The sequence below is a fragment of the Terrapene carolina genome, unplaced genomic scaffold (assembly GCF_002925995.2).
Source record: "Terrapene carolina triunguis isolate 2854851 unplaced genomic scaffold, T_m_triunguis-2.0 Scaffold131, whole genome shotgun sequence".
NCBI classification, from domain to species: domain Eukaryota; kingdom Metazoa; phylum Chordata; order Testudines; family Emydidae; genus Terrapene; species Terrapene triunguis.
The window spans coordinates 23,365,787-23,378,828 of record NW_020664482.1 but is presented as its reverse complement, the minus strand read 5'-3'; the positions used below and the strand labels follow the sequence as shown (position 1 = coordinate 23,378,828).

At 50.1% G+C, this 13,042-nt stretch overlaps 1 protein-coding gene across 2 annotated transcripts in view; it reads right to left on the bottom strand.

The window, feature by feature from the left end:
• The window catches only part of STARD8 (StAR related lipid transfer domain containing 8), a 120,114-nt gene extending 107,720 nt beyond the window's left edge, over positions 1-12,394 (bottom strand). Inside the window, exons 1-2 of one of the 2 annotated variants that reach the window (XM_024204104.2) lie at positions 12,198-12,394; positions 2,780-2,813 (exon numbers count right to left, since the gene is read on the bottom strand). In XM_024204104.2, coding sequence (XP_024059872.2) covers positions 2,780-2,813; positions 12,198-12,287 — 124 coding nt within the window. In that variant the 5' untranslated portion in view covers positions 12,288-12,394. Of the gene's footprint in view, positions 1-2,779; positions 2,814-4,426; positions 4,475-12,197 lie in introns of those variants that run through there. The other variant, XM_024204107.3, reaches the window with a different exon arrangement.
• Between the last annotated feature and the right edge of the window lie 648 nt (positions 12,395-13,042).

The following is a 13,042-nucleotide window of genomic DNA, read 5'->3' as shown; positions in this document are numbered from 1 at the left end:
ATGGAACAGACTCCAGTCCTTCCTCCCCCTCCCCTTTTCTGTTGCTGCCCATGGATAATTATTTAAAGGGATTTCTCTTGACCTTTTCTGTGTAAAGAAAAGAGGAGAGAATGTGGCTTCAGGATGCTTCAGGGCCCCTGTAACTATTTCCAGGGCTGCTAAAACTGACCTTGTCTGAGGAAACCACAAGGCAAGATGGGGGGCGCACGCCAGCCTTGTTCTCAGAATTCCCATGCTGCAGGGGGCTTACAACACACCATGCAGCCAGAGCCAACAGCTACATCTACTCCCAGAAAAATCCCTGAACTGTCATTTTCCCTCAGCACAGTTCCATAGGTGGGAGCAAAGGTGGAAGCTGCAGATAAGGGGCAGGTGTTTTCACCCTAGACTGTTTGGAGGGCTTGATGGTAAAACTCCCACGCTTTGTCTGCACTCAACCTTGCTCCCAGCTGCATCAGTGGAGAATTACAGGTCCAACTATCCCCAGGGCAAATGCAGCCAAACAGCCTCATGTCACAAGAGAGAGATTTTTTTTAAATCGCAAACCGGGCAAGGTAAAAGAAGCTGGTATGATAACAAAACAAATCAATGTACCTCTCGCCATAGAGCTACTGACAGCTGGGCTGATCCTCTGCATCAGTGGACTTTAAAATCAGTGCAGAGTGTGATCACAGTGCATTTCCTCATGCCCGCTATCCATCAGCACGGAGTGTTACACGCCTTTACCCTGAGCTGCTAACTCCTGGCACACCCAAAGAGCCCAGTGACTCCAGAAGGAATTTTGGGTGTGCAAGGAACGCAGGATTGGGCCTTGAATGATGGTTCTCAATATTTCTGGGCAGCAGTATTAGTTTACTAGGGTGAGGCCCTCAGCCTTTAAGGTGCTGCGGACTTCCCATGAGGTGCTGGGCATTGCCAACTCCCATTTAAGTCAAAGGAGGTGAGGGTGCTCAGTATCTGGCAGGATCAAGCCCTAACTCCTCAAGAGTCTCGGCTGGCATGCTCTAGCTGCCTTGCAGCTCTGCAGGCTGCTTCTGCTCATGCACGGTCCAAGCCCCATGGCGGGTTAAGGTTCACACAGCAGAATGGGGGGTGGACAGTGGCAATGCACTGGGGCCCCTCACTAAGCCTAGTCTATCAGTCACTGAACAAACATTCACTAGTATCTGTGCAGCACTTGGGCAAGGCAAAGCTCCTGTAAACAAACTCAGTGTCATTTAAAGCCCTAACTATGAGAAGAGGCACGTGTCTCCCATTACCTGGGAGGCAATGCATTATTCGTACCAGAGATAGCCGTGCTGCCCACTGGTGCAAATGGAAGCAAAGACCGATTGTAAACTCACACCAATAACAGCTGCTTCCTGGCCACTGCTTCGGCAAAGGCAACAGAAGCAGCAGAGAGGAGCTGATGCCTCTTAAGATGCCTTTCTAAGTCCCCCCAAAGCAAAGACAGCCTAGAATCTGTGACTCGCCCCCTTCCTCTCGGATAGCCCAATCTAGGCCTCATTATGAGAACTCAGGGTTCCACTAAGCCAAGGTTTTAAACTGGCCACTCCAAAGGTTCCCAGTGACACTGGTTCAATCACCCCCTCTTCACCCAGCCCAAACAGGAAAATCCCCAAAAGAACACGTCTCCTTTGTCTTTTTAACCTTCCCTTATACAGTAGGTTGCTAACTCCAAGTCCTTAATCATCATTTGTTACCCATTTCAGAATCCCCTCTGGTTTGTCAGTGTCTTCCTCACATCAGGACCCCGTGAATGACAATACAATACACTAACACTGAATATTTGGCCCTTCTCTAGTGCCGTCCATCCAAGGGCCTCAAAACACATTATAACAAGTTCATCCTTGCCAAACTCATTAATCAGATGGGGAACTTGAAGCTCAAAGCAAAGTGACTTGTCCTAGGTCACACAGTGAATCAGTGGCAGAGCCACAAACAGAATTTAAGGGTCCTGGCTTCAGGTTCACAGCTTCTGACCCCTGGTCACCACCCCACACAGTTTGCCAAACGCACTCACTCCAATGCCACAGTGAGGAAGTTTTCACTGATGCTGCACACTGTAAGCTGAGGGAGTATGTTCACCCAGCATATCTCCAATAAAAACAGAACCAGTGTAGAACAGCGAGAAGGGAAAGAAAGAGCAGCACACATTTGCTGACCAAGGCAGAGTTAACATTTTAAAATAGTTCTGTGTTTCTGCAGATACAGCAGTTCAAATAAGAGAGGGGCCACTTCTCCATTCCTGCTTCTAAAATCAGGATTTCCCCTTGCACAAAATGGAAGGGATTACACCCATTTTGCTGACAATTAAAGCAAATTTATAGGCAAACCAATCTTTTATCTTAGGGAGGGCATGGGGTACAGGGCCTAGGCGGGTGGGAGGGGACGGGAACAGTTTGGGATAACAAGAAGGGATGCTGATGCACACAGGTTCTTTAGCACCCCCATAGTGCTTTGTGCTTGAGATGACACGTCACCTTTATAACAGAACCTTCAAATCTGGTCCACTAACCTAAGGCACAGAGGCGAGTGGAGAAACAGACAAGGGAGCGGAGGAAAGAGCTTGAAAGGGAAACCAGAGACTTGCAGGGAGACTAAAAACCCAGCAATAACACTAGCTTAATACCCCAAGTCACTGCATTGGAAAGAGAAGGACACCCATGATTATACGCCTCTGCATATATCTTGGTAGCCCCGTCACAAAAACACAGATCTAGAGGCGACAATGAATATATTCTTGCTGATAAAAACAGAACATGCCATCTTCACTTACCTGTGTCCCTTTTATCCTCTAGTAATGTGAAACACTGTAAAAACAAAACAAAAGAAAAAGAAAATAAATCATTTTACAATCTCTTATATTCCTGGTCACGACCCCTAAAATTTCTGTGTCTTCATCATGCAAACCCAACTAAAGCTCTCCCAGACGATGGCAGCTTGGATCCTAGATCAGATTATCAACTGAGTCTACATGATGGAATGAAGTGGTGTTGGGGGGAAGTAAGCTAAGGAAAGAATCCCCAAGGAGGTGCTGTAACAGAAGCAGGGTTTCATTAACTGGCTTTTGCTACAGCAGGTAACAAATGCCCACAAGATCTGAGCGCAGACAGGAGATGCCAGCACATGAAGGAAAACAAATTGCAGAAGGCAACATTCCATATAGAGTAGAATCATTTCAGCAGGCAAACGCAAAAGGAACTGAATTTCAGAAGGGCAGGAGGAGATATGGGGCCCCGGGGCCAATGACTACCTTCCCTCCAGGAGTCGTGGAGGCAAGCACACGGGAGATGCTCAACAGATTCACCATTAAAGGGGAGAAACACTGGGGATGGAAGCACCATTTTCCTTCTCAAGCCAATGAGAACAATATGAGGGACAGGACAGATATTTCACAATGATGGGTAATTCCACTGACTCCAGTGCATTAGTCGAGAATAAACAGGGCACGATACATTGGGAAAACTATAGAGAATGGAACACATCTGATTTGGGACTTTAGAAACATTACGTTCAATTTCAGGTCTGAAAATTATGATGGGATTTGCCTGCAAAACTTCCACCAAGAGTGTTTCCATCACATCATGGAAACCCCCCGCCCCCCCACCGTGGAAAAGCAGCAGCAGAGGGCCTGGAGCTGGACTTAGAGATGAATGAGCCACACAGAGAAAGCAAGTGAAGAGACTTGCAAAACAGAGGGGAGCAGCAGGGGGGAGACGATTTGGGAAGTGGACCCTTGTATTAGAGGTTCTTTCCAACCCCACTACGATTCTACGGCCAGGTGTACGCTACCAAGTTTTTCCAGCATAGCTGTGTCAGTTCGAAGTGTCAGGCAACCCCCTGACATAGCTATGCCAGCTTAACTGTACCAGCAAAAGAACTCCTTTGGCCAATACAAGCAGAGTCTCCACTAGGGGGCTACAGCCCCCGGCAAAGCCTTTCTGACATGGGCTAGCCCTAAGATGGAAAGACAAACAGACAGAGACCATTAGATTGGGAGCCAGGGAGTGAAAAAAAAGAGGAAGGATGTGGTTTATTGCTCTGAACTAAGAGCATCTGCTCTGAGTCTCTCCGGCCTCTGGGTGCCGCTTGTGAGCCATCCTGTATGCAGCTGTGCTCTTGCTGCAGCTTGCAGGGTTCTGCAAATCTCCCATCCTCACCAGAGCTGCTGCAGGCAGCTTCTCTCCTGCATGCTGCCTTTGCAACCTCTGCCTGCTCCCTGAAAATGTGACTATCCAACCAGAGACACTGCCTGTTTTTTCCTGATCCTCCAGCCAGGGCCTTTGGTGCCCAGGAGGACCCGAGTGGACACTGCACTCACACAGGCTGTGTCGAAAAGCCCATTCTCTGTACTCCAAACCCAGAGCCGGATCCTCAAGTGACTCCCCCACCCTGGTCCCTCATTCCACAGCATTTTAGTCACCTCCTGACAGGAGGAGCTCTCACTCCAGGGCACGCTCGCAGATTGGTTCTGTGATGTGCTGGTAGGCAGGGATCTGTTAATAAAGAGACACACACCAACTGTAATAATCCATGGCCACAGGCTGAGATACCAGTCACCAGCTGAACCACATGGACGCAGCACTTCGAATATGATACATATCTCTCCCCTCTGTCAACACAGGCCTCCACTCTTTCCCAGGTAGCAGCCACATGGCAGCTGGAGTAGCTCGTACGCTCTTTTCTGGCTTCCCACCACCGAAGGGTAAGATCATCATAAACGTATAAGTACCTGGCTTAGCCCAGCCACTAAAGGGCCATAGGAAACACATGCACCCACAGTCCCACCCACCCGCTCCAGAGTGCATCACCCTAGTGGTTACTAAACTTTTTGCTCAAAGCTCTCAGTTTACCAGACTAAGACCTCAGCTACTCCAGCCAGTGCCCATCGCATCCCACTCAATTGTACCTGCTCTAACCCACAACAGAAGTTGGGCTGCTCCAAATCCCAGCTCTCTCTTGCAGGAAGCTCATGCTGCACTGTAAACAAGAGCACACAGATGGGTAGAAGGCAAGCAGTGGTGATGCAGATATGGAAAGTGGAAGCCAAGAGTATAAGATGCCACACGCCACAAAATTTCTCAGGAGATCCTGTGTCCCACAGAGCAGGGCTTGCAGGACATTCATTAATCCCTAGGCCACTTTTACAGCCCATGAAAAATCATGTCCTGTTCCAATACACCACCCTGGCTTTGGGTCAGAACGTCAGCACACTGCATGAAGCACAAGTTAGTCCCATGGGACAAACTCGGGAAGAATGGTAGCCTGCTAGAGTAGCAGTCCCAACACCTGAAATACTGGTGCTGGGCGGAAAGCCGTGCCTGGGAGCCACTGCATTACATCTCTTCCCTGGGAGCAAAATCAGAGTCACCCCACATGGGAAAAGGGTGCAACGTCCATGCCAAACCCCTCTGTGCTAAATGAGTAAGAAACACCTGGAATGGAATGAAGAACGATCCTGGGTATTTGGCTACTGAGCCACCAAGACTTGCACTCTTGGACTGAACTATTTAAGGAGCCCTTTTCCCTTCCAGTTTTCATCGTAAGGAAATTTCAACACAGGTAGAGCCTTGTGACTCAATTAATCCCTGACTCAAAACACTCACCTCTGGACTAACACCACCGGCGTCAAACCTGGGGCCCTCAAACAGAACTAACCAAGTCCCCACTCTCACTCTCCCCCAGCCCACCTTCCTTCTCATGGATCCCACAGTGAAGAACTAAATGTTGTAATAGTTATTGCTATCTGATGGCGGTTTGAGGGACTGTCTGAAAAAAGTTTGTTGGGCCTCAGCCCAGATCATTGTGGTCACTTCCAGCCCTCAGAGTCCGGCTGAGGAGTGTCATGGCAAGAGGTGCTTGCCCAGCCACTGTTCATACTCTTCCTGTCCTGGGGCTGAGCACAGAACATCAGCCTCCGAGACCCTCACTTGGCAGCTTTTATGAGCACTTCAAAAGTTCACACAAACCCAAACCAAAGCTGATTTGTTTCCAGGCCAAGGTCACCAGCACAGGATGAGGATTTGCTGCAGAGGCCAGCAGATGAGGAAGCCGAGCTGGGAGGGGGAGAAAGTCCTTAGCATACCACTCTCTTCCCATGTTCTGATTTATTTGGGATGCCAGCTCTTTGGGGAAGGGGCCTTGTCTTCATGAGTGTCTGTGGTGCACTTGGCACAGTGTACAAAATCTCCCCTGGGGATTTTGGGTCTCTTCCCCCTCGTCCTCCCGGCATACACACACCTGATTCTCACCAGATCTTTTAGATGGTTTTGAAACCATTTCAGTAAAAAGTGGTCAGGCCACCTTCAACCAGGTCTACACTAGGGCTCCAACTGGCTTTCAGAGTGGTTATAAAATGTCCCCAGTGTAGACTGGCCCCTACTGCCACAGAGGAAAAGTTAGGCCTCTCACAGGGCATATCTCGTGATGCCCAGACAACTGTGCAAGCAGGAGTTGGTGAGCAGGGGATGTCCACATTTTAATCACATTAGCAGGCTCTGGAAGTGGCGGGCAGAATGGAGTCTCCAAGCATAAAAAGCCAGGGATAAAAAAAATAATAGAAAAGAAAGGAAAACAGCCCAGGCTCCTTTGCTGGGCTCAGTTCTTGGAGAGGCTTTGCCTGCATTCCGTTCTCTCAGCTTTGTTAGAAATGCAGCAGCCTCTTTGATGATGAAGGGGCCCGCAGTGAGTGAGTGCAGCATGCTGCTTTCTCACATCCCCCAGAGCTGCTGGGCGGATGCCCCTGGCACTGGCACAAAGAGCCCAGAACTTGCTCCCCTTTCATTGCTGGAGGCTTTCTGCAGGCATAAATAAATGTAACTAAATCTCATCGGAACAAAAGAGATGACCCAAAATGGCATGGCTCTGCCTGAGATACCCCAGGCACAGAGCAAGGTGGGGGGACCACTGGGGGGTGCTGCAGGTACGGGGGGGGGGATGGGAGGGGAACCCATGGCACTGCCCATGGTACTGCAAGTAGGGGGTGGGGGAACCCATGCCACTGCCCTAAGGTATGAGAGATAGAAATCCCAATGACCATTCCTTCCACTGGGTTGGAAGGCTCAAGCCAGGAGGCACCAAAGCCCACCCATGCCCAGTCCCTTTAGGATCCCCACATATTCTCACATGCCCCCCCCCCACTTCATCACAGTAGGAGGCCCAGGCCAAATCACACCAGATGTGCTTGCAGGGCCTTGGGGATAATGTTAGGAATGTTACATTCTGGTGAGTCTGACTTTCCCACAAACCAGCAGGGACCCTTCTTCCTGTCTGGGGCACTGGAGCTTGGGGATAGCACACAGGAAGAGGTGCTTAACCCCTTTGCTTCTGCTGTGTTGCTCGCAGCAAGAGCTGGGCTCAGCAAATTCAAGAAGGAGCACAGTGACGTGGAGGCCGTGAGCGTGGGGTTATCGCTGGGTTTCCAGAAAAGGGCTGTGCCCGTGTGTGCGTGGGCACAGCTGGGTTACAGGGGTCCTTGGATTTATTGGGGATTTCTGAATCCTTCCCTCCCTGGTGAGAAATGGGACAAGTTTTGCTGTCGCTAGCCTGTTAACCTCTGTCCAATCCTGCGTGGCCAGGGAAAGCCCATGCAGAAGCAGCACCGTTGCTGTAGCAGTCCAGAGGAATTAATGATAGTTAAAGCTGAAAAGGTTTGGATGGTTAGTTAAGCACCGGGGCATCTATAGCTTCTTTCATCTCAAAGGATCCCACAAGCTTTACAAGCTTCAGCCAGCCAAACACACACTCTAATCACTTAGCCCCCCCCACCCCCCACTGAAATGCAGCCAGCTCTGGGCATGGCACGGTAGTTGGCTGAACAGTGTACAGCAATGAAAAGGGAAGAGCAGTCCCTTAGGATCTAATAAGCATGAAGCTATTCCAACCTTGGGAGGATCCTTCTTCCAAATGTTCCCTGGCTTCTCCTGCCCCTTTCTCCCGCAATCTTCCAACCAGCTCCTGCTCCATCTCTCAACACAAAGGGGGTTACAATTCTATCCTTGGAACCCAGTGCATTTTTTCCATGTCAGTGGATTTCTAGAGATTCTTCTGTTGCTTGGTTACTTGTTAGGAAAAACACAGCACAAATGACTCCTGGGATCAGGGAGAACGAGATGAAACCAAGAGAGCCTCAGCCCTACTGCCTGTCCCAGACCCTCAGCGTTTCTTGTTGGAAATACTGAGAAAGAGGTGGTGTCCTCTGTCCCTTCTGCTTTCTGAAAGCACAGCTGTTCCCAGAACTGGCCTCCCCTTCTCCTGCCCTGTAAGGAGCCCTCAGCAATGGCACGGCCCAGGAGCAGCACTTACCCTGCTACCATCTCCTGGGAACCGCCAGGCTACTAAATTTTAAGGAGGTTGCTCAGTATTTTTAGATTGAAGCTTGTAGCAAATCAAGTCTGACTTATTGTTGTGGGGTGGGGAGGTGATTAAAATGGGGGCAGGGGAGAGAAGACGGCTTGGGCGGCTGTGAACCCAAGAAGGGCAAAGATGGAGGTAGGGGAAAGAAAAGAGAAAAACTGCTCCCCCTCCTCCAAGATTATCCCCTGCAAGGGGTGAAAGGAAGTTTAGATAGCACCCGAGGACAGAAAAACACGTCCAAAGGGGATGTACAGGCGCTGAGTTTGAGAGTAGGCACTTGCAGTGTCTAATACTGATCCCTTCAAAAATCCTAGCCTCTTTGTTGACAGGCTTTGTGCCACTCCAGGTTCAACGCAAACCTCAAGGGCTGAAGTAGCAAGGAAGCATCCAAACCCATCACCCTCAGTCAGAGGGGCTCATTTATCATCACGACAGCAAACTGAAGGCCGGAGCTAAGCAGTGGTGTGTTGGCCCCAGGGTCCTGGACAAATTCCCTAATTGGGAAATTCTGTTCCACCTCCCAATGTACACCCTGCAGAGGCAGTGGAAGGGGTTCTACTTACACCTATTAGGGCAGGGGTGGCCAACCTGTGGCTCCAGAGCCACATGCGGCTCTTCAGAAGTTAATATGCGGCTCCTTGAAGAGGCACCGACTCCGGGGCTGGAGCTACAGGCGCCAACTTTCCAATGTGCTGAGGGGTGCTCACTGTTCAACCCCTGGCTCTGCCACAGGCCCTGCCCCTACTCCACCCCTTCCCGCCCCCTCCCCTGAGCCTGCCATGCCCTCGCTCCTCCCAGGGCCGGCTCTGGCTTTTTTGCCGGGGGGGGGCGGCCGGAGCCCCTGGGGGAGGGCGGCGAGCCCCGGCGGCGGCTCCGGTCTCCCCCCCGGCGGCCAGAGCGCCGGGGGCAGGGCCGCGAGCCCCGGCGGGTGCTCGGCTCTCCCCCCCGGCGGCCAGAGCGCCGGGGGCAGGGCGGCGAGAGGGCGGCGAGCCCCGGCTGGGGCTCGGCTCGGCTCTCCCTCCGGCAGCCAGAGCGCCGGGCCGCCCCCCTCCAGGTGCCGCCCCAAGCACCAGCTTGGGTGCTTGGTGCCTGGAGCCGGCCCTGGCTCCTCCCCCCTCCCCCCAGGAGCCTCCTGCACGCCACGAAACAGCTGATCGGGAGGTGCTGGGAGGGAGGGGGAGGTGCTGATCGGTGGGGCTGCCGGTGGGTGGGAGGTGCTGGGACCGGGGTGGGGGAGCTGATGGGGGGCTGCTGACTTATTACTGTGGCTCTTTGGCAATGTACATTGGTAAATTCTGGCTCCTTCTCAGGCTCAGGTTAGCCACCCCTGACCTAATGGTTTTATCTAAAGAAATTCCTAGGTCACAAGTTCCCCAGAGTCCTGCTCTGCCTCCCGTGAAGCCAGGGCAAATGCCTACACTCAGGTTCCTGACAGGTAATGAAGTTTCCGAGGCCAGCAAGAGATCAGCACAGTAATGAAACAGACCCATATAAATTAGTGGTTAGACCACATCGGGTGGTCCCCAAGAGCCTGGGTTGATTTATATTTAAAATATCAACCACTCCCTAGATCTGTGAGAAGGCAGAAAGAGAGAATCTGAGAACACTCTTCAGATAAAGCAAATTCACTTGGTGGTAATCGTGGCCCCTCTAACTCAACTGCTGCCAACACTCAGGCAAGTGAAGTGTGGTTTGCACAAATGTCTGCAGAAAGAGATCGTGATGCAAATACTTGTGCGAATATTTGCACAAACAGGCACACCAGAAGGGTTCAGCCATCATGAAAGTGCGATGTGAGGTCAGGATTCCTCCAATCAAAGCAAAAACAATACCTGCGACTCTGGTGACCAGACAGTACAAGTAACCTACTCATAAGTAGCTTAACATTGTACAGGATTGGGCCTTTGATGTGCTATTGCAGCTGAACTCTGCAATAAAAGGATGAAGTGATATGGCATCTTATTCCTCCAAGGAAGACAGAAGAACATTCCCATAGGTTGCTGGCATGGGAAGGCTTCTACTAAGGCTGTTTATATTATTTCTGGTTTGACATCTAGGAGAAACATGTTTCTGTTGCACCGAGTGCAAGCCGAGAGCCCAAGAACAACAAGCTCTGGCACAAGCCCACAGTGTGGTCATAGGATAAATCACTTTGCTTCATTGAGCCTCAGTTTCTCCATCTGTAAAATGGGATACTACTACTTAGCTCTACAGGATTAATGAGTGTCTGTAGAGCCCTTTAGAGGACTAAGAAATTGTAAAGTATCATTAACAAATTCTACAAAGATCATTGTTACCTTCAACTCTGCTAACTACCTTGGAGGTAGTATGTGTAGCATGTGCATTTTATCTTGACATAGGCACTACCTGCTATAAGATACTGGCTGGAAAGGATTTTAGTGTGTCCCACAAGCAGTTGGAAACCTCTGTAACCTGCGCCAACAGTATCCCCATCACCTTTCACACAGACCTGTCATCCTATTGCAGCAATACAGCGTATCTAACACCACAATGGCCACCCTTGGAGAGACAAAGCTGTGTTAAAGAGACAGATGAAGAACTAAACCCAAACCAAAACTGCCACCCGCCATAAGAAATGTTGCCACAGGAAATTAAAAACTAAGGGCCAGATTGTGGCATCAGCTACTCCAGCGTAATTCTAATTATAGTCACTGAGTTATACCAGATTTATATCTTTGTGTTGCAAATCAGATTCTGGCCCTAACTGTTGTGGCACACATGGCATGGGGCCATGCCCCTAAACTTCCTTCTGTGCCTTCCACCCAGCTGTTCACTGAAAACTTAAGGTGCTGCTCAGACAGGACTTAGAGGAAGAAAACAAAACTACAGAATATTGCACAGTATAAACAAGACATAGGGGAATTCAAAGTCACAGGTTCTCTGAAGAGGGAGCTGAGCGCACAAACATTTAGTGTGTCTTCACCTGTTCCAAGGGGGCAACTTAGGGTTTGCATCCATAAATGATTCACAGATGTTTGCACCGTTAGAGAGTGTATGTGTGGCTCTGACTCTGTCCATAAAGGGTGTGTTTATCTGGGATCTCCCGGGGGGGGGTGGAGGGAATGTGAGTGACTGCAACCAATGTGACACAGGAGAGAGAGAGACTGAGTAATTTTCTACAGTAATATCCAAAATCAGAGGATGGGCAAGGAAGAGATCTCCTCCAACTATCAGAAATTAGCCAAGGTTTTTCCATTAAAGAAAACTGAGGAAAAAGTTTGCCTAATCCGGGGAGAAAAAAGACCGCAGAAGTGGGATCACGCTTCAGAGCATCTGATACCAAATCAGGAATGGACATGGGGGGATAAAGCCAAGTCGTAGGCAGATTGGACCTGTCTATGACAGAGATCTCTATGTATGACTTGTCATGCAAATCAATTACTGAATGTGAGTGTGTCTGTACAAATGCCTGAATCTATCCATACAGTGGGTGCATGCCTGCATAGAGTACCCACACATGCATGCAATCCATAGTGCATATGGCTGTGTGTAGAATATCTGCATCTCTCCACACACAGTCAGCACCCAGCACCTCTCATTCTTCTCTGTGGAAGCTGTTGAGTGCTAAGCCCTTTTGAAAATTTGGCTATAGTGCATGTGTCTCTCCGTACAGCACACACATATGCATCTGTGTGTACTGTAGCTGCATTTAATCATATAGTGTATGTGTGTGTACATGCGTACAGATGCCCTGGGAGCCCACTAAGACCCAAACTCAGGCACTGCCAGACACCCCCCACCCATCCCTTCAGACCTCTTTCCTGGCAGCGACAGGGAGTCTGAAAGCCTGGACAAGATTTAAATGGACAGTTTCTTACCTTTGCTTTTTTGAAGCAAGCCCAGAAAAAATCCAATAATGGCATGATGGGCAGGGCAGGGGAAGTCTGTGGGCCAGCCCCCTTGCACATTCAGCTGTAACATGGAGTGCCCCCAGCCCTGGGGAGAACCCTTCCCGTCAGATCCATAAGTGGCTCCTCGCAGCACAGAGCTGCTGGGCAGAGAGATTCAGCCAGGAGAGAAGCTGCTGCACAGGGAGAGAGGGAGGGACAGAAGGAGGAAGCAGTGCCCAGGGAGGCGGGCCGGACGATTCAAACCCTGCACCGTTATTCTGTTGGCTAGAAATAGGCTTGGATGCCGATTGAAATTCCCTGGACATTATGAGTTTTAAAAAGACATGGGCTTTCCTTCCTGTCTCTTTAATGCACCATTCAGCATTCCACATTCCCGTCCCCAGGCAGCCAGAGAGAGCAAGGGAAGAGAAAGAGGGAACTACAAAGCATAAGAAATGAGACCTTCAGTGTCAAAGACACACACAGGGCATTGGAAATCCAAACCCCACAAGGTTTAGATTTTCAATCCAACCCTCACCCTCCTTTCTTAGCTCATCAGCCCCCCACAAAGGCTTTCAATATTTCCCCCAGAAAGGGGTAAACAGCACCCTCGGTTAACCTTTCCATCATTGATCTCCTTTACCATCACCCCACGCCGTCTCTAAACTCAGGATTGCCAATTGCAGCGAAGGCTCCATAGCACAAGGAGGAATTCAGTTGCTCAGCAGTACGTTTGGCAGCAGCAAAGCAAGCTTGTGATTGTTACCAGAGCTGGGTGAATATTGTAGGAAAAAACAAATGCAATCCAAGAACTTGCTTGGACAGTATTCACA